Here is an 18,797-nt window from a genome sequence, read left to right as displayed (position 1 = left end):
AAATAAAAAATAAACTGCATGTAGTGGTACACACCTGTCCCAGAGGCTTTTTAGAAGCTGAGGCAGGAGGATTACAAATTCAAAGCCAGCCTCAGCAATTCAGCAAGACCCTAAGCAACTCAGCAAGACCCCCTTCTCTAAAGTAAATATTTTAAAAAGGAGGCTAGGGATGTGGCTCAGTGGTTAAGCGCCCTTGGATCCAATCTCCATTAAAAAAAAGTGTTTCTAGACATTTTTAAATCCACTTTCCAGCTGGGTGCAGTGACATGTGCCTATAATCCCTGCAGCTCAGGAGGCTAAGGCAGAAGGATCACAAGTTCAAAGCCAGTCTCAGCAAATTAGTGAGGCCCTAAGAAACTTAGGAAGACCCTGTCTCAAAAATAAAAAGGGCTAAAAAATAAAAATAAAAAGGGCTGGTATGTAGCTCAGTGATAAAGAACCTCTGGGTTCAATTCCAGATACAAAAAAATAAATAAATAAAATAAAACCATTTACAATTAGACAAGAAGATTTCAAAGAGATTTACTTTCAATAGTTTATATTACAAAAACAGTTAAGTTTCGGGAGTTGTGAATTTTTTTTCTACCTCTGACCCTAACCAATTGTAAACTACATATGCATAAATAGATTCTGAAAGTACCTGTAAAGTAAGGGTTCACTCCTTCAACCCCCAATTAAAGAAAACAGAACATATTTTATCACATTAACAACCAAGATTATGGGGCTGGGGTTGTGGCTCAGCGGTAGACCGCTAGCCTAACACGTGTGAGGCCCTGGTTCGATTCTCAGTACCACATAAAAATAAATAAATAAAATAAAGGTATTGTGTCCAACTACAACTTTAAAAAAAAAAGGATTATGCAGCATTCACTATGTATGATTTTTATAAAAAGTTGAGAGAAAACTTCAATAGGTGATGCAAAGATCTAGTTAAATCTTACCTTTTAAATTAGGTAGAAGTTCTCCAAGACTACATGGTACTGTGCTCTTCAATTTTTGCTCCACAGGAGAAAACTTAATTAGTGGTGATAGAGACTGTTTTCTTTCACCAAGGGACGTGCGTAAAGATGGTTTTGTATAATCAATGAGCAAATCATCAGTGTCCAAAAAGTTAAGCATATCATCTGCTTGCATATTTTTAGGTGAAGGGCTTGATTCTGGTTTGTGTATTTCAAGTGCTTCAGAATTAAAGAGGTAAGATTCTTCCCTTTTCTTGGAAAGAGATTTCTTCAGAGCCTCATAACTACTACTAATAGCCTGTAAATTGAAGTCTGATTCTGAAGTAGTCTGACTTTCTCCCACATAATCTGGAAAAATGCCTCTGTACACAGGACTATTTGATTCCAGTTTAAAATTGGCCTCTGAACTACTAGAACTATTAAGACTTAGGTGACCAACCTCTTCTGGAAGAGTTTCATGTAATATGCCAAAATCTGTATCCTTAAGACTCTTGGAACTAATTTCACTTGCTATCTGAAAAGAGTTCCATAACATAGTCTTATGCATGGAAGGTTCATTATAAGAAGCTTGTGAGCAATCCAATATTTTACTATACTCTTTTCCACTTTTACCTATCACATCTATTCTATTTCCCACAGTAGGGGAAAATCTCTCTATTTGGCTGATTGTTGAAAGCTTGGTTGGTAAAGGTGTACATTTTAAATCTTGCTTACAAATTATTTTCTTATTTAACAAATCTGACTGATCTTCTACTGGGGATTCAGTTTTATGACTTGTCACATATTTCTCAGGCATACCCTTAATGCAACCTGAAACAACTTTCTCTTCAGCCAAATGAGATTGATCAAAATCTGAGAATAAACTGGCCATGCTGAATTCTTCTTGATTATACAACACAGGTAGAGATCCTGACAATACTTCTCTATGTTCAGTATCCACTTGAATCAGTTCTGTACTTCTACTGTCTTCCACTTCAATTGCTTTTCTCCATGAGCTCCTAATTTCAGTTACTAATTAAAAGGGGAGAAAATACAATTTACTAATATTCCCAACACAAAGCCAGCAATTAAAAACTTTATTTCTAATGCTGAAAATAAAGATACTGATTCAGTACACGTTCCATAAATATGCTGATTGCATGCTAAAGTTCCACAAAATACCAAACCCCAACAACATCAGATAACTCCATCTTCAGCTGATGAAACACAAGATGTGTAAGAAAAGATGTTCCTTAAATATGCATATAGCTTTTCACAATACATATGAGTTATATGCATTAAAAAGACAATTTCTGTTCCATCTAGGTCAGGGTGTAAACTTTTTCTATAAAGGGTCAAATAGTAACATTTTAAGTTTTGCAGCCATCTGATCAGTCCAAACTGTTCAACTCTGCAATTGAAAGTGGCTATAAACAATGTGTCAAGAGAGGGGGTAATAGGAAAAGTAAAGACAGTGGAATGAATCTGACATATCTTTCCCATGTACATATATGACTATACTATCTTTAAAAAAAAAAAAATGTCAACAACTGAGCAAGTTGTGCTCAATAATTTTTTTTTTTTTAAACAGAACAAAGAGCAGGACCAGATTTGATTCACAGAATGTAGTTTGCTAACAACCAATCTAGGCTGTGGTTGAGTTGAACTTGAATTAAATCAGGCATGAAAGAGAAATTGTATTTAATTATTCAACCAAGATGATTTGCTTTGGTTACGTAAGAAAACCAGTATCAGGGCTGGGGATGTGGCTCAAGCGGTAGCGCGCTCGCCTGGCATGCGTGCGGCCCGGGTTCGATCCTCAGCACCACTAAAAAATAAATATTAAAAAAAAAAAAAAAAAAAAAAGAAAACCAGTATCAGAACTTTGCCAGCTGGCTGTGATGGCAACACATCTGTAATTCCTCCAGCTACTCAGAAGGCTGAGGCTGGGGGATCCCAAGTTTGAGGCCAGCTTAGGCAATACAGCAAGACTCTTATCTCAACAATAAATAAATTAATTAATGAAGAACTCTGCTTACGAATTGTAGGGGAAAAAAGATCTGGTACTATTTGGGGAGAAGTAAAAATCTGTGCAGTTTTTGGCTAATATGCATGGTTGCTGACTAGGAAAATACAGCCTCTATACTTTCTAAATGTGTTCAGATCTGAATGCAGGAGACTTTTTAGAAAGTGGTTAAGTAAAATACTCTCCAGAAAAAAATCCAGGTAACACAACAAAAACAAAATTGTGGTATTATCACAGCAAATTATACCTCTGGAAAGTACATTAAAATCACAAAATAATACTGATGAAAGACTGCTGTTCAAGTGCAAGTATCCACACTGAATACTTCAATAATATTCCCTTACATCACAACAAATAAAGAGCCATTGTCAACTAAGTTGAAAGATACAGAACAGAATTTTAAAATATGTTTCCAAAAGACAATAGGTCTAAGAGTGGTAATAGATAAGAAAGAGGAAATGAGATAGAAAGCATTATTAACTTACTTAAGTTTTCTGGAGTTCGAGGAATTTGTTTCCTTGTTAAGAAGGGGTTAGAAACTAGAGAGTCGATTAGTTCCTCTAATTTTACTTCTTTTCCTTCAGAGAGCTGTGGTGAATCAGATAAAACTGCTTGGGCAACCTAAAACAGAAAGAGAAAACTTAAAAAACAGCCAACCCCACTAGTCAAATGCAACAAAAACTTCTTAAGAATAGTGAAAGTGCAAGGCTGCACACCTGCAATCCCAGCTACTCCGCTGAGAAGCTAAAGCAGGAGTTCCAGGCCATCCTGGACAATTTAATGAGACCCTGTCTCAAAATAAAAAATAAAAAGGGCGGGAGTTGTCTAACAGTGGTAAAGTGCCACTGGGTTCAATCCCCAGTACTGAAAAATAAATAAACAAAAAATAAAAAAGAATAAGCACTTCACAGTCAGCAGATCCCCCCAAAGCAGATGGCAAAAACAAATAAACATGAGCCAGGTACCGTGGCATACACCTGTAATTCCAGCTACTCAAGAGTCTGAGACCAAAGGATTGCAATTCAAGCCTACCAGCAGCTCAGGGAGACTGTCTCAAAATAAAAATTAAATCAAATTAAAAGGGCTGGAGAAGGATGGGGCTGTAGCTCAGTGGCAAAGCGCTTGCCTCACACATGTGAGATACTGGGTTGGATCTTCAGCACCAAATAAAAATAAACAAATAAAATAAAGGCCTGCTGTCCATCTACAACTACGAAAAAAAAATTTTTTTTTTAAAAGGCGGGGGACTGAGGAGTTAGCTCAGTGTAGAGGGCCCCTAGTACCACACACAAAAAACAACAATAAAACTCCAAGGTACTATGTATACATCATCTGGAGTGAAATAAAACACAAAACAATATTTTCATTATCTTAAATGGATAAGCCACTAGAAAACAGTGTAGAAAAACAGATTTATACTTGGGAAGATTTATTAGTGGTATGGACAGTGATCTAAGTTACTATCTGCCACATCTTTGGATTTGACTACTCTATACCCACTCAAATGATTATTTTAAAGCAAACAGATTCTCCTTATAATCCATTTGCACAATAATATCTCTATTAACAAAAAGAATACATTCTGACAATATACTTCCTTGCCAAAAACCTCATTATCATATCCAAATTATGGAGCAATAGGGATACATTCTAAAGTAAAGATAAGAAAGTGTATGAAATATCACTCTATTAACTAAGTATCAACAAAAATAAAAAACAAAAAACATATGCTTAACTAAATCCAAATAATGCTAAGGTATGTTATGGAAAACATGTATTAAAAATAATATTAATGAATGAATGACAAGTAGTTTGTGTAAGCTGAGTTCTGTAGTACTGAGCAATAGAGGTATAATGTGTTCAATTACTAGTGAAAAGCAGAATAGCATTAAGAGGCAGGATTAGCTAGAAAAACTTGAGTTCATGAACAGCAATGTATGTAATCACTTTCAAAATATTTAGGAAACAAACCAAAAAAACCTCTAAATATTCCTTGTTTTAATATTCAAAAAAAAGCAACATTAAAAAATATTTAAATAACAATTAAGTAATGGTTAATCCCTAAAATATGAAAGAAGTATTTTTATATTTTGGGTTTTTTGTTTGATTTGGTTTGGTTTGGTACTGGGGATTGAACCCAGGGTCACTCAACCACTGAGATACATTGCCAACCCATCTTATTTTTTGAGACAGGGCATTGGTAAGTTGCTTAGGGCCTCACTAAGTTGCTGCGGGTGGCACTGAACTTGGGATCCTCCTGCCTCAGCCTCCCAAGTCACTGTAATTACAGGTATGTATTACCACCCTAGGATTTTTATACTTTTGGATGATATTTGTAGAATGGAGATAGAGTTCTAAAACATGGATGTAATCTTAGTACATTTATAAGCAATCTATTTCTACTTTTAGGATGGTACCAATTTTGCATTAACCAAGATTTTTATTATCTATGATCTCCCTTCCCCCAACCAACCTCAGTTAACTGCAAATTAACTGTACTTCACTACTGATCCCAACATCATTGAGTGGAAAAAAGGTATTTAAGTATACTTATCAATAGTCTTTTTCTAACCTCTTCTACCAGATGATCTTGCTCTTTTTGGAAAGGATCACTTTTGGGGGGAGCCAGAGACCCTTCAAATGCTCTAGTCTCTGTATTCTTTGCAACATCTGATAATGAAGAATCTTCCACTTTAAATTCTGGTGTTTTCTTAGATGGTGTTTCATTTTTTTCTTTGGGAGTTCTCATCTTCATATCATAAAGAAAAAAGATATGTAATATTAAAACCTTAATCATGGGCAATCTTGAAGCTTTTTCTTTTTAATTTTTTTAATTTGTTCTTTTAAGATATATTGAAGCTTTTTTCATTAAACATTCATGTGTAAAATCATGAACCCAAAAAATGTTAATATTGTCATAAATAATTTCCAATAGTCCCTCTTGGCAAAAAAATATATAAACAGAAATGGCATAAAATATACAAACACTGAGAAATTAGAAAACAGAAATTAAATTTAATAAAACTGTTATAGCAACAAAAATAATATCATTTAGTATAGTCAGAATCAATTGTTTCAGAATATACCTTTTCAAGTAGTGTAACATTGTTTCTATCTGAAGATGAAGCTGGCTGTAACAGGAAAGAGGCAGAACTAAAAGGAAAAAACAATAGCAAATTCAAGTTACAAGTAGGAAAAAATTCCATTCACTTGATGTATCTTAATATTTTTTAAAAATTGTCTGCCCCGTATCTGTCCGTTACGATTTCACTCAATTCGTCCCGGTCATCAAAAGGCAGTTTATTCTAGGGAGGTATGGTGACAAGTAGAGCAGTATTTCAGCCCAATTTGTGTATCAGCCTCCCAATTCACATTTTACTTACTTGCTATATATGTTTTACGTCAATAGCATTTTTAAATTTTTTTTAAGATGGACAATATCTTTATTTTATTTACTTTTTTATTTATTTTCTATGTGGTGCTGAGGATCGAACCCAGTACCTCACAAGTGTGAGGCAAGCGCTCTACCACTGAGCTATAACACCAGCCCCAAGTCAACAGCATTTTCTAAAAGGGCTAAATAGCCTGATGAACGCTCAAAAACTTGAAAAAGGTTTAAAACAGATTCAATTTATTAGAACAGCAATATTACAAGGTTTATAGGGTCCAGATCACAGAATTTCATTGTAGCAAAGTATTTAAGATTCTTTTGATAATTCATGTCTCCAAAATCAATTTCTCATGCTAAATATCACTTAATTGCAAATATGTTACATATCAAGTCATGAGTTTATTCAGTTTTCATTCACTATAATCTGTATGTTTATTCTTTAATTTTTTAGATCCCCTGCCCATTTGAATGAATACTAAAAACTCATGTATATTTTTATACTAATTATAAAGTAACTTATTAAATTTTAAAACCTTAAAGGAAATGATAACTTTAAAGTAACCATTTGAGGGGGGATGGAGCCATGGCTCAGTGGTACAGCACTTGCCTGGCATGTGTGAGGCCCTGGGATTGATATAAATATAAATGAAAGATCCACTGATACTTAAAAGAAAAAAACTAACCATTTGCTCTTGACCTCAAAAGATCTTTTAAATTCAAAGGTCAAAAGCTTTTCTACCCTAGGTAATTTAAAAAACAGGATTACCAAAGAGACCACTGTCAACAGCAAGCATATAGTACTGAGTTTTTTCACAGCCATAAGTACAAAATTAAGGGCTTTTGCAAGTATATTAGCCAATTTATGTGTGTGTCTGTGTGCGCACGCTTTTGCAGTGTTGAAGATTAGACCCAGGGACACAATACCTGAATTACAACCCAAACCCAAGCATGTTTATTTTTCTATTTTGAAACAGAGTCTCACTAAATTGCCCAGGTTGGCCTCAAACTTGAGATCCTCTAACTTTAGCCTCCCTAGTTGCTGGAATTACAGGTATGTAACACAATACCCAGATTAATTTTTCAAATGTTTTCAAATATGCACTCTTGGAATCTTCATGTATCCTCCAAACACAACTCAAAGTTGCTGAGGGCCATTACCAAGTAGGAAATTTCCTTGCCAGCGTACCCCATGTTAATTTCGCTGTTGACATTGCATGTTAGGTGACCCTGCCCAAGGACGAGGGTGGATCCAGGATTAGGGTGTATCCTGCAGTTTGAGGAAGTATCCCAATCCTTGGGTTTAGGGCGTTCCCGGTTTAAGACAAGGCGTTCCCAGTTTAAGACCTTGGATTTTAGGGAAGTTCGATGTTGAGGATTATTGCTGCTGGAATTAGGGCGTTCCTGCTGCCTAAACTCCTGTTGAACTCTCGTGAGATTCAGAGAGCATTTTGGGAAATAAGCCTCGTGGAGTAGGTGAATTGGGCGGCAGCAGAACTGGGATTGCCCCAGAACGTGTGTGGAGGCCGGTGTGAGTTCGGGAATAAAGAATTGCTGTTTGAATCTACAAAGCTGTGTGGTGGCTCGTGATTCTGTGCCCAGCCAAGACTGCGGCACAAAGTCACTACAATTGCTGAAGGTTCAATTTAGCATTAACAAGATATGATGAAGCTGGCTGTAACAGGAAAGAGGTAGGTATCAAAGGTAAAGGGCTATTATATTTCCCTAAATTTCACATTAAAATTATCAAAAAGCTCTCTGAAACAGGGCCAATAATTTATTGACTAATGCCATTAAGGTGCCAGATTGGTTGGGACAAGGGGACAAAGGTTTACATTCTTCCCAAAAGCTATTCCCAGGTAGCATAGTTTAGTGTGAGATAGTGCAATACATACGCATTAATTGTTTGATGGATTGACCAAATCAATGAGTAAATGTCATTTGAGGATAGGGTTCTTCTGGTGACAACAATTGTTTCTATTTAAATCACTCTTGTGGAGCCTTGTAATAGAGAACAATAGAAATGCATTTTATACCCTCTTCTCTCTCATTTCTGAATTGGCAACATGCTATTAGATCTGCTAACATTATAACCAAAGACACTGTTAAAGCAGCCCTAGCTCACTCCTAACTCACTATCTACTTCCATGCCAAGCAAGGCCCATAAAATCAAAGCATTGTAACAGACCAAAAGAAAGGGTATTGATCCCATCTTGGCATTTACGCCAAAGAAAGAGCAATTCCAAAAAAAAAAAAAAAAATGTAGCATTCTTTTTTTCAAAGGGAGAAATAAATACAAATGTCTAAAAACAAACATAATGGTACAAAGCATTAAGTGGAAATTAGTTAACATAATGCTCATTAAAATATAGAGACAAACACAAAACTGTTTACACTATACTAATATTATATAAACTTTGTATTTTAGAACATGACAGTATCCATTCTTTGTTAGAACTAAATTTGCATGATTCTATATAAACTCTAGAAAAGAAATTCAAAGGGAAAAAAAGTGACAAGTGATTTCATAGAAATTTTAGGCAATTTTTTTTCACTTTAATTTACTATTGTTGCTATATTATATCTACATAGCTGAGAAATAATAGAAATTATTAAAAGAAGAAAGGTGAGATTGAAATTCAATTCTAACACTAACAATGTTCAGCTGACATCTTAATATTATACTACCCTATCTTCAAAGTTAACTAAAGGAGAAAATGTAGACATTAAGGGTCAAGAACAGCATCATCATCACCATTAGAAACAACATGGAAACTTCCCCAAAACCACTGCAAAGAAAAATAGTGACCACAGTGACAGAGAAGGAATCACCAATCACTGAACTTCAGTTTCAAGTATGGTGCAGCCTCCATAAGCTCACTACGTCAAAACCAGCAATGACATTTATGGAGAAGACTGTTTTGATACGTGTAAATGATAACTGCATATGAAAGGGCCAACAACACATTCTAAATCTACATTCTTTCCAGATTTTTAATTGAATAGTTATATCAACCATATTCACATATAAATTTCCCAATAACGTAAGTTGATAGTATTACAAACTTAAAATTTTGAGTAAATGCTGAACTATTCAGAAAAGGGGATTTTCTTTTCATTCAATAAGCATAGTCTATCCATATTACACATGAACAAAGTACAGGGATTGAATCCAGGAGTGATTAACCACTGAGCTAAACCTCCAGCCCTTTTTTATATTTTATTTAAAGACAGGATCTCACTGAATTGCTTAGTGCATCACTAAGTTGCTGAGCCTGGTTTTGAAATTGCAGTCCTCCTGTCTCAGCCTCCCAAGCCACTGGGATTTACAGGCATGAGTCACCACACACAGCCTCACAAATACCTTTAAGAGTGGAGAATTCTAAGCAATATAATTTATTCTACATCTTAGAAACTCAACTCCTCACAGGTCTTCTGTTCTGCTAACAATACTAACTTTTCACATCCCATTAAGCATTTGACTCCTCACCATGAAAAGCCTTCCCTAGCAGAGTGTGGTAGCATATGCCTGTAATGCCAGGGACTTGGGTAGCTGAGGTAGGAGAATTGTGAGTACAAAGCTAGCCTCAGCAACTAAGAGAGGCTCTGAGCAACTCGGCAAGACCGTCTCAAAATAAAAAGGGCTTAGGGATATAGCTCAGAACCACAGTCTGAGTTCAATCACCAGTAACAATAACTGAAGAAAGGAAGAAAGAGAGAGAGGGAGGGAGGAATCGTTTACCTAAACACCCTTCAATATCCCAAACCTATAATTTTTAAAAGTATCAAAGTAATTTAAAGATCTAGGAGATTAAAAGAGGACAAATGTGAACATCAAAGAATACTTAATACGTCTCCTTTTTCCTATATTAAGAGACTACATTCGAACTACCTTTTAAGGGCTGAATGTCTATTTCCTATATAGAATTGATAGTATATATTACTATACAATTTTCCAAAAAGGAATCAAGGTTCAATAACATTCATGAAAAAAACTCAATTTATGTATTAATCTAGTACCTCCATCAATCTATAGTTCAACAAAAGACTTTAATTGAAATACTTAATTTGCCCTCTCAAAGGAAGACAAACCAAGAAAATAACTAAGATTGGTAAGTATCAAATATACCCTCCTGGCATGCTATAAGAAAATTGTGACATGAGGATAAATTGGGCAAGCTAATAGTCTACTATCAACACTAGATCTTCAGAGATTTTATTATTTTTCCTTAAGTATTCAGAGAATCAACAACAAATCCAAACTTAAGAAAAAAGAGATAGGGCTGGAAATATAGCTCAGTTGGTAGAGTGCTTGCATTGCATGCACAAGGCCCTGGGTTCAATCCCCAGCACCACAAAAAAAAAAAAAAAAAAAAGACATAAATTTTCCACAACTAACACTGACCTCCTATGAACAAGAAAGTTATTACAGAGACAACTGCAATTGGCTCAATTTCACACAAAAGTTTTGACTCTAGTTACAGTATTTCAACTTTCTAAAAATATATATAATGAAAACTACTTCATGTGAAATTTAGAATTATTTTTTCCCCCACAATATTGGAAATTGAACCCAGAGTACTCTACTCCCGAGCACCATCTCCAGCCCTTTTTAATGTTATTTTGAGACAAGGTCTCACTAACTTCCCAAGCTGGCCTGTAGTCACCAGAATTACAGATATGTGCCACTGCGCACAACTTATAGAGCTTTCTGATTTAACTTTCGTAATAATTTTATTTTCATATCTGTCCCTCATCTACTTGGAGAAGGTGAACTGAAAGACACCCATTAAAGTCAAATGTCCAGGTGTGGTGGCATGCACGCCATTAGTCCCAGTGAATCAGGAGGCTGAAGCAGGAGGATCACAGGTTTGAGGCCAGCCTCTAAAACTTAACAAGACCTAAGCAACTTAGCAAGACCTTGTCTCAAATCATAAAAAGGGCTAGAGATGTGGCTCAGTGGTTAAGCACCCCTGGATTCAATCCCCAACACCAAAAAAAAAAAAAAAACCAGTTAAATGGCAATAAAAATAATAATAAATAAATAATCTATTCAGTATGTCTTAATTCTATTGCTCCTTTACAATGCTTAATAATCTCAATAAAGACCAAATATATTCCAGTAGTAAATTACATACACTTAGGGATTTTTTTTTTTTTTTTTTTATATATGACCTGGCATCAGTTTTAAGAGCCAAAATGAGATAACAGAGAAAATGGGCAATAAAGAAAATAGGACTACTCCTGAAGGAAACTAACAAAGTAAGTTTAGGATTTTCATGTTAAATTTGGGGGTGAGAGTAAATCAGAGTCTCCCAATATTTTCTGAAACCATGGAAAAATTTTTAGCAAGTGGTTTGTCAAAAGCCTCAGTACACAATATAGATAACTGAACAAGCTGAAATGGGAAACAGTTGAGCCAACCAAAGCCTGAATTAAATTCAGTCATAGCAGAATATAGTCTGAAATCTACCAAACTAGATGATCTCAAAGATTCCCAAATTCTTGACTTCTAGTAAGTTTTTACAGAATGTTTTCAAAAAAGTTCACAAGTGCAAAAAATGGCAAAATTTCCAAAACTTACATTAGATAATTTCCATATACATTTTTTTCTTCAATATCAGATTATCCCCATGAAACACAATATTTGAAGTACAGATGGAGAAAAAATGCCCATGCATCATAAATGCTAAATCTTTTCTGAAAATGTGGGTCTACTATAGAAAGTATAAATACTGCCTGGTTAAGATAGGGCAGTTATATAGTAAAGTTTGGAAACTTAGTAGAAAAGTTTCAAAATTAGCTTAAGATGGGACTAAAATTACTATAGAAAATCTTTGCCACCTGCACTTAAGATAGAGCATTAATCTCCAAGATATATAAAGAACTCAAAAAACTTAACACCAAAAAAATCAAATAACCCAATCAAAAAATGGGCAAAGGCATTTCACAGAAGAATAGGCACTTCACTAAAGAGGAAATAAAATCCATCAAGAAATATAAAAAATGTTCAACATCTCTACCAATTAGAGAAATACAAATTAAAAACTACACTGAGATTTCAACTTACTCCAGGCAGAATGGCAATTATCAAGAATACAAGCAATAATAAGTGTTGGCAAAGATGTGGGGGAAAAGGTACAGTCATACTTTGCTGGTGGGACTGCAAATTGGTCTCTCTCTTTCTTCCTTTCTGGAAAGCAGTATGGAGATTCCTCAGAAAACTTGGAATGTAACCACTATTTGATCCAGTTATCCCACTCCTCGGTTTATACCTCAAGGACTGAAAATCATCATACGACAGTGACGCAGTCACATCAATGTTTATGGCAGCTCAGTTCACAATAGCTAAGTTATGGAACCAGTGTAGGTGCCCTTCAACAGATGAATGGATAAAGAATATGGTGTATATATGTGTACAATGAAATACTACTCGGCCATGAAAAAGAATGACTTTATGTCTTTCATGGGAAAATGGATGGCCTGGAGATTATCATGCTAAGTGAAATAAGCCAATCCCCCCCCATCAAAAAAAAGGCCAAATGTTCTCTCTGATATTTGGATGCTAACACACAAAAAGGTGTGGGGAGGGAAGAATATAAATTCAGTGGATTAGACAAAGGATCATGAAGGGAAAAGAGGAGACAGGAATAAGAAAGACAGTAGAATGAATTGGATATAATTTTCCTATGTTTGGATATGCGTATTTGACCGTGTAACTCCACATCATGTACAACCACAAGAATGGGTATACTCCATGTACATATGTCAAAACATACTCTACTGTCATGTAGATCTAAAAAGAACAGATCTATTTAAAAAATATATAGAAAGTCAATATAAATATCAAATTTGTTTTACCTATTGGCTAGATCACACACAGCTATCAAGGTATCAATGTCTGCTTTGCAATCCTTTTCTTCATTATGTTGCTTAGGTATATCTAAAATAGAAAAAAATAATTACTTATGTTCATACATGTTCAAGTATTTCTTGAAATTCTAAAACCTTTTTTTTTTTTTTTTTTTTTTTACAGTGCTGGGGATTAAACCCCAGTCTTCACACCTGTTAGATAAGTAGTCTCTTAGCCCCGGAACAGAAGAAATCAGAAGATAACAAACACTTAATAAGAAAAGAATTATCCAATTCTTAAGGTAAAGTGATAGGCACAAAAGTAACAGAGCATATCTAAATAGTAAGCTTTTATAAAAAGACTGCTACATGTGCAAGGCCATGACCTTGATACACAGTCATGCAAAAAACAGACAGACAACTGAACTGGAAATTCATACTAAAACAAAATTTCCAAAAGCTGGCAGTCCATAAATTTTCCAGTGTTATATAACCATGTTTCCTATTTAAGTACACAAATCATGTAATAACACATAAGCCAGCAAGGCCAAAAAGCTAGTGTTTAGCATACTTGGCACAGTTTTTATGCAGCAATCAATCTAAATATTTACTCATCTTATTGAATAACTATGTGCCACTACTGTACTAACAATGGAAAAAAGAAAGGAGAGACCATGCTTCTAGTGAGTCAGTCAAGTATTGAATGAAGTGTGATACTGCTAAGTATTATTTTACAGAAGTCTGTACAAAAAGCAAGAAGTCAGGAGAAACACCTGGCCCAAACTGGGGAGAGGGAAGAAGGTATGAAGGTATTGAGAAAATATGGTACTGTAGCATGGGGATTATGCCCTATAGCACTGGGTTAGGGGATATATACCACGGAGGCATAAAGGAAAATGAGACTAGTGAAGAAAGCCAGGGTTATGCTACATAGGATTTGATATTGCAGGGACTACTCCTCTTTCAACATGCTAGTTTCCAAAAGGCTTCCCTATTTGTACATGTGTCCCTAATGTCACTGTATCAGAAGCCGATATAAATACTATGTAAAGTTTTCCTCTTAATCCATCATTATAAATATGCCATTTCTTATAACATTTTCACCTTCAGGCACCTACTAATTGTAATGAAACTGCGCTAACGCTTATAAACATCCCAAAAATAAGCACAAACACAACTCTACTACAAAACTGGTAGAAAAATCATGAACAAAAATTATTACACACCACTATAAACACCATCTATTGTAGGGAGCCAGAGTTGAAACATTTATTCTGTCATGTAAGAAAGCTTGAAACGTAAAAATTGGTAAGCATTTCAAATTCTTCCCCCTAATGATAAGAAGCTATTAATGTGTTTTATATCAGAAAATGAAAGGGACCATATTTATGTTAAAGTAAGACCACTGACAGCCATTGTGAATATGGAACAAATTGAATATTGGAGATAGCATAACTAGGCTGAATATAATTTCAAGTAAGAAATGATGTGATGGGGGTGTAGCCCAGTGGTAAAGTTCTTGCCTAACATGCATGAGGTCCTGGGTTCAATTCCTAGCACTAATATTAAAAAAAAAAAAAAAAAAAAAAAACCGAAATGAGAACTAGATGTGAAAATAGAAAATGTGAGGATAAGACATTTGAAAGATAAAAAAATAAAACTGAACTCATAACAGGGCAAACCAAACAGAAACAGACACTAATTGGTATCCTACCATAAGTATACTAGAACTGCTGAATTCAATTAAGAAAAATAAAGGAACTAAAAGAACAAATAAATATCAGTATAAGACAGAAAGTCTGATCAGAATGGCAAGCTCAAACTAAGAAAGGGCATCTGATAAAAGCTGGCAGGCTCTAGGGGCTGGACACTGGAAAATTTATGCCTATCTGGCTAAATTCTGAAGCCACTCAAGCTAGGATCTGAAATGAGAGACTGACATAAAGCCAGGATACTGAAAGGGCTGCTCTCTAACCCTCAAAAGGGATTACAAAAATTCTGCCACCTGGACTGAAGAAGTAGAAAGATTCTTGCTATACCTGAGTTGGGAGGGGAATGAAAGAAATTCAAAACCTTTACTACTCAAAAGGAGGTATAAAATCCAAAATTATAATGGTTACTTGTTATACGAATCCCAAAGACATTAACTGGTCTAATTCAAAAGAAAAACCTATACCTATATAATAACCTATAGAGGCTATTTTATAACCCAGAGCTCCCAAGAATCCTTCAGAGGTAAAGAGACTTAGTAAAGTTGAAATCATGATCACCTATTCTCATACGAAGCAAAAAACCATGAGCACTGGCAAGCAGAACATATAGAAGCAGAAATAAGCAAGACAAAAGACAGAAAAATTAAAAAGACAAAATCAGTATATTTAAAATGGTTAGTAGCCAGGTGTAGGGTACTCAACTGTAATCCCAAAAACTCAGGAGACTTAGACAGGAGTATCTCAAGTTTGAGGCCAACCTCAGAAACTTAGTGAGAGTCTAAACAACTCAGTCAAACTATCTCAAAATAAAAAATAAAAAGAACTGGGGATGTAGCTCAGTAGTAAAGTAAAGCAGCTCTGGGTTCAAGCTCCAGTAACAAAAAAATAAAATAATTAGCAAAAAAAGAAACAAAAGAAGCCATAATGAAAGAAGACCATAAAAAAAAACAAATTTTGAAAAATAAGCATAATAAGGCATCTAGAAATTAAGTATTCATGAAGATTAAATACTAAAAATAGGTCAAAAGGCAGATCGAGCCGGGCACAGCAGAGCAACTCAGGAAGCTGAGGCAGGAGGGATGTGAATTTAAAGCCAGCCTCAGCAACTCAGCAAGACGGTGTCTCAACATAAAAAGAAAAAAAGGTTGGGGATGTGACTCAGAGGTCAAGTGCCTCTGAGTTCCATTTCCTGGTACCAAAAAAAAAAAAAAAAGCAGATCAAATATATATCGAAAAGATAACTAGTGAACTATAAAAGGAATTTTTTTTTTAGAATTTTTTTAATATTTATTTTATTTTAGTTTTCGGCGGACACAACATCTTCGTATGTGGTGCTGAGGATCGAACCCGGGCCGCACGCATGCCAGATGAGCGCGCTACCGCTTGAGCTACATCCCCAGCCCCTATAAAAGGAATTTTTAAGGCTAGGCACAGTGGAACATGCATATTGTACCAGCTATATGGGAGGCTGAGGGAGGATCACCTGTACCCAGGAATCAAAAGATAGTCTGGGCAACACAGCAAGGCCCTGTCTCAAAAAAAAACAAAAAAGGAAAAAGAAAATAAGGACTGATACCCACATTCATCAAAATGGACGAACCCTGTAAACATTGTATGTAAAGTGAAAAACTGTGTAAGCAACAGATTAAAAAAAAACCTTGGGCTGGGGTTGTGGCTCAGTGGTAGAGCACTTGCCTAGCACGCAAGAGGCACTGGGTTTGATCCCCAGCACCACATAAAAAACTACATGAACAAGCCTCACATGCATAAGGCCCTGGGTTCAATCCCCAGCACCACAAAAAAGGAAAAAAAAAAAAAAATAAGCTACCTGAGCAAAAAATAAAGGTATTGTGCCCATCTACAACTTAAAAAAAACAAAAAACCTCATATTGTATGATTTTTATTTGTATGAAATATTCAAAATAGGAAAATCTATAGCAACTGGAAGTATAGTAATTATTGCCATATATATTATTGCCATAGAGTGGAAGAGGAGAAAATGGGGAGCGACTTCTTAATGGGTAAGAGATTTCCTTTTAAGACAATGAAAATGTTCTGGAACTAGAGAGTGATGATGATTGCGCAATTATAAATTGACTAAATGTCACCATGTTGTACACTTTGCAATGAATGAAACAGTAAATTTTATGTTATGTTCATTTCACCACAATAAAAAACAATTGGAGGACAACAGCAATAAATATAAAGAAACATTATAATAATGAGAATAATGACAGAAATGAGGATTAAAAGAGAAAAAGATAAATAAACAACCTGGTAGTGCAGCAGGATACTGAAAAAGAATACTCCTTGCATATACTTCCTCTGACACAGGATCAAACGAAAGCGGAGACATAGGTGGTAAAAGATCCACAGCCTTTAAATACAGAATTCACAATTTTGAAGTAAACATGCTAATTACTACAATAATAATAATATACAAATGATTCTTTTCCAAGCAAAAATAGAATTACAAAGTATATATCCCATACTGTTTTTAAACCAAAGGGTACAATATTACAAACAAGGGGATCACTTTGTCCTCCAACTATGTCTCAGATATCATAGTATCTCACATGCAGTTTTTCTGGGGTTGTTTTGGTGTTAGTTTTCTGAGACAGGGTAACCGAGGCTGGCCTTGAACTTGCAATCCTCTTGCCTCAGCCTCCCAAGTATCTGGGATTACAGGCATATACCACCCCACCCACCCTCATTTTCTTTTTAATACAACCCTCTGAATTTAAAAAAAAATTAACTATAAACGACAACATTAGCTTAATGAAAAGTCTATCACATATTTTAAAAATTACAAAAATCAAAACTTGAACTTTAGACTCAGAGTCAGAGATGATAATACACATAGTGTTTCAAGGACATTTGTAACATGGTAAATCAAAAAGTTACCAAAACTAAAATACTCTCCAAAGGGCAAATCAACGTAACTTACTGGAGTCCAATCTTTAATTAGATTGAAAGGAGACAAACCAAGAAACTCTTCCCATTTTTTACACCACTCTCCTTGATTTCTAATAATAGAATGTCTTATAGTTATGAGATCTTCTTTTATTTTACACCTATGATAACATAAAAAAAAAAAAACTATTCAAACATGAATATACAAAAAAATATGGAGTGAAATTTAAGAAAGTAGCAACAGTAGTAGGTAAGGAGAAAGTTTAACCAATATAACACATAATCAATCAAATAAGCTCTAAAGTAAGTATTCAGAATTTAAAATACCCTTTCTCCTTTTAAAACCAGACAGCAATCAAACATCTACTCCATTTACCTTAAAAATACAAATTTTCTTCTTAGCTCAAAACTTCACGGGGAATTCTACGCCCACACTCTGTTCCTAAATGCAGTCTATAACTACCAGTCTTTCTTTTCAAATATAAAAATTTTTCAGGCTGTGGTTGTAGCTCAGTGGTAGAGAGCTTGCCTAGCACACTGAGGCACTGGGTTTGATCCTCAGTACCACATAAAAATAAATAAAGGTATTGTGTCCATTTACAACTAAAAAAAAAATTTTTTTTCTGGCCAGGCACAGTGGTACATGCCTATAATCCCAGCAGCTTCAAAGGCTTAGGCAAGAGGATGGCAAGTTAGAGGCCATCCTTAACAATTTAGTGAGGCCTTAAGCAACTTAGTGAGAATAAGGTCTCACTATCTCAAAATAAAAAATAAAAAGGGCTGGGGATATTAACTCAGTGGTAAAGCGCCTTGGGGTTAAATCTCCAGTATCAAAAAAAAAAAAAAAAACTTTTCTGAAGTTCAGTTTTATTATTATATGACATATACATACACACACACAAAAGGAGAAAAGTTAAATTATTTCATAAATTATCACTCAGTGAAAAAATAATGTATTCCATATAAAG

General features: G+C 35.0%; 1 protein-coding gene across 1 annotated transcript in view; it reads right to left on the bottom strand.

Annotated features, from left to right (window-relative positions):
• Nucleotides 1–18,797, bottom strand: part of HAUS6 (HAUS augmin like complex subunit 6) — a 41,497-nt gene that overhangs the window by 4,927 nt on the left and 17,773 nt on the right. Inside the window, exons 10-16 of the mRNA XM_081282663.1 lie at nt 17,864–17,990; nt 17,191–17,293; nt 13,214–13,295; nt 6,051–6,117; nt 5,537–5,713; nt 3,450–3,585; nt 942–1,970 (exon numbers count right to left, since the gene is read on the bottom strand). Coding sequence (XP_081138789.1) covers nt 942–1,970; nt 3,450–3,585; nt 5,537–5,713; nt 6,051–6,117; nt 13,214–13,295; nt 17,191–17,293; nt 17,864–17,990 — 1,721 coding nt within the window. The remainder of the gene's footprint in view (nt 1–941; nt 1,971–3,449; nt 3,586–5,536; nt 5,714–6,050; nt 6,118–13,213; nt 13,296–17,190; nt 17,294–17,863; nt 17,991–18,797) is intronic.

Source organism: Spermophilus citellus, assembly GCF_964194105.1.
Source record: "Spermophilus citellus genome assembly, chromosome: 2".
Classification (NCBI taxonomy): domain Eukaryota; kingdom Metazoa; phylum Chordata; class Mammalia; order Rodentia; family Sciuridae; genus Spermophilus; species Spermophilus citellus.
This window is presented reverse-complemented; position numbering and strand designations above follow the sequence as displayed.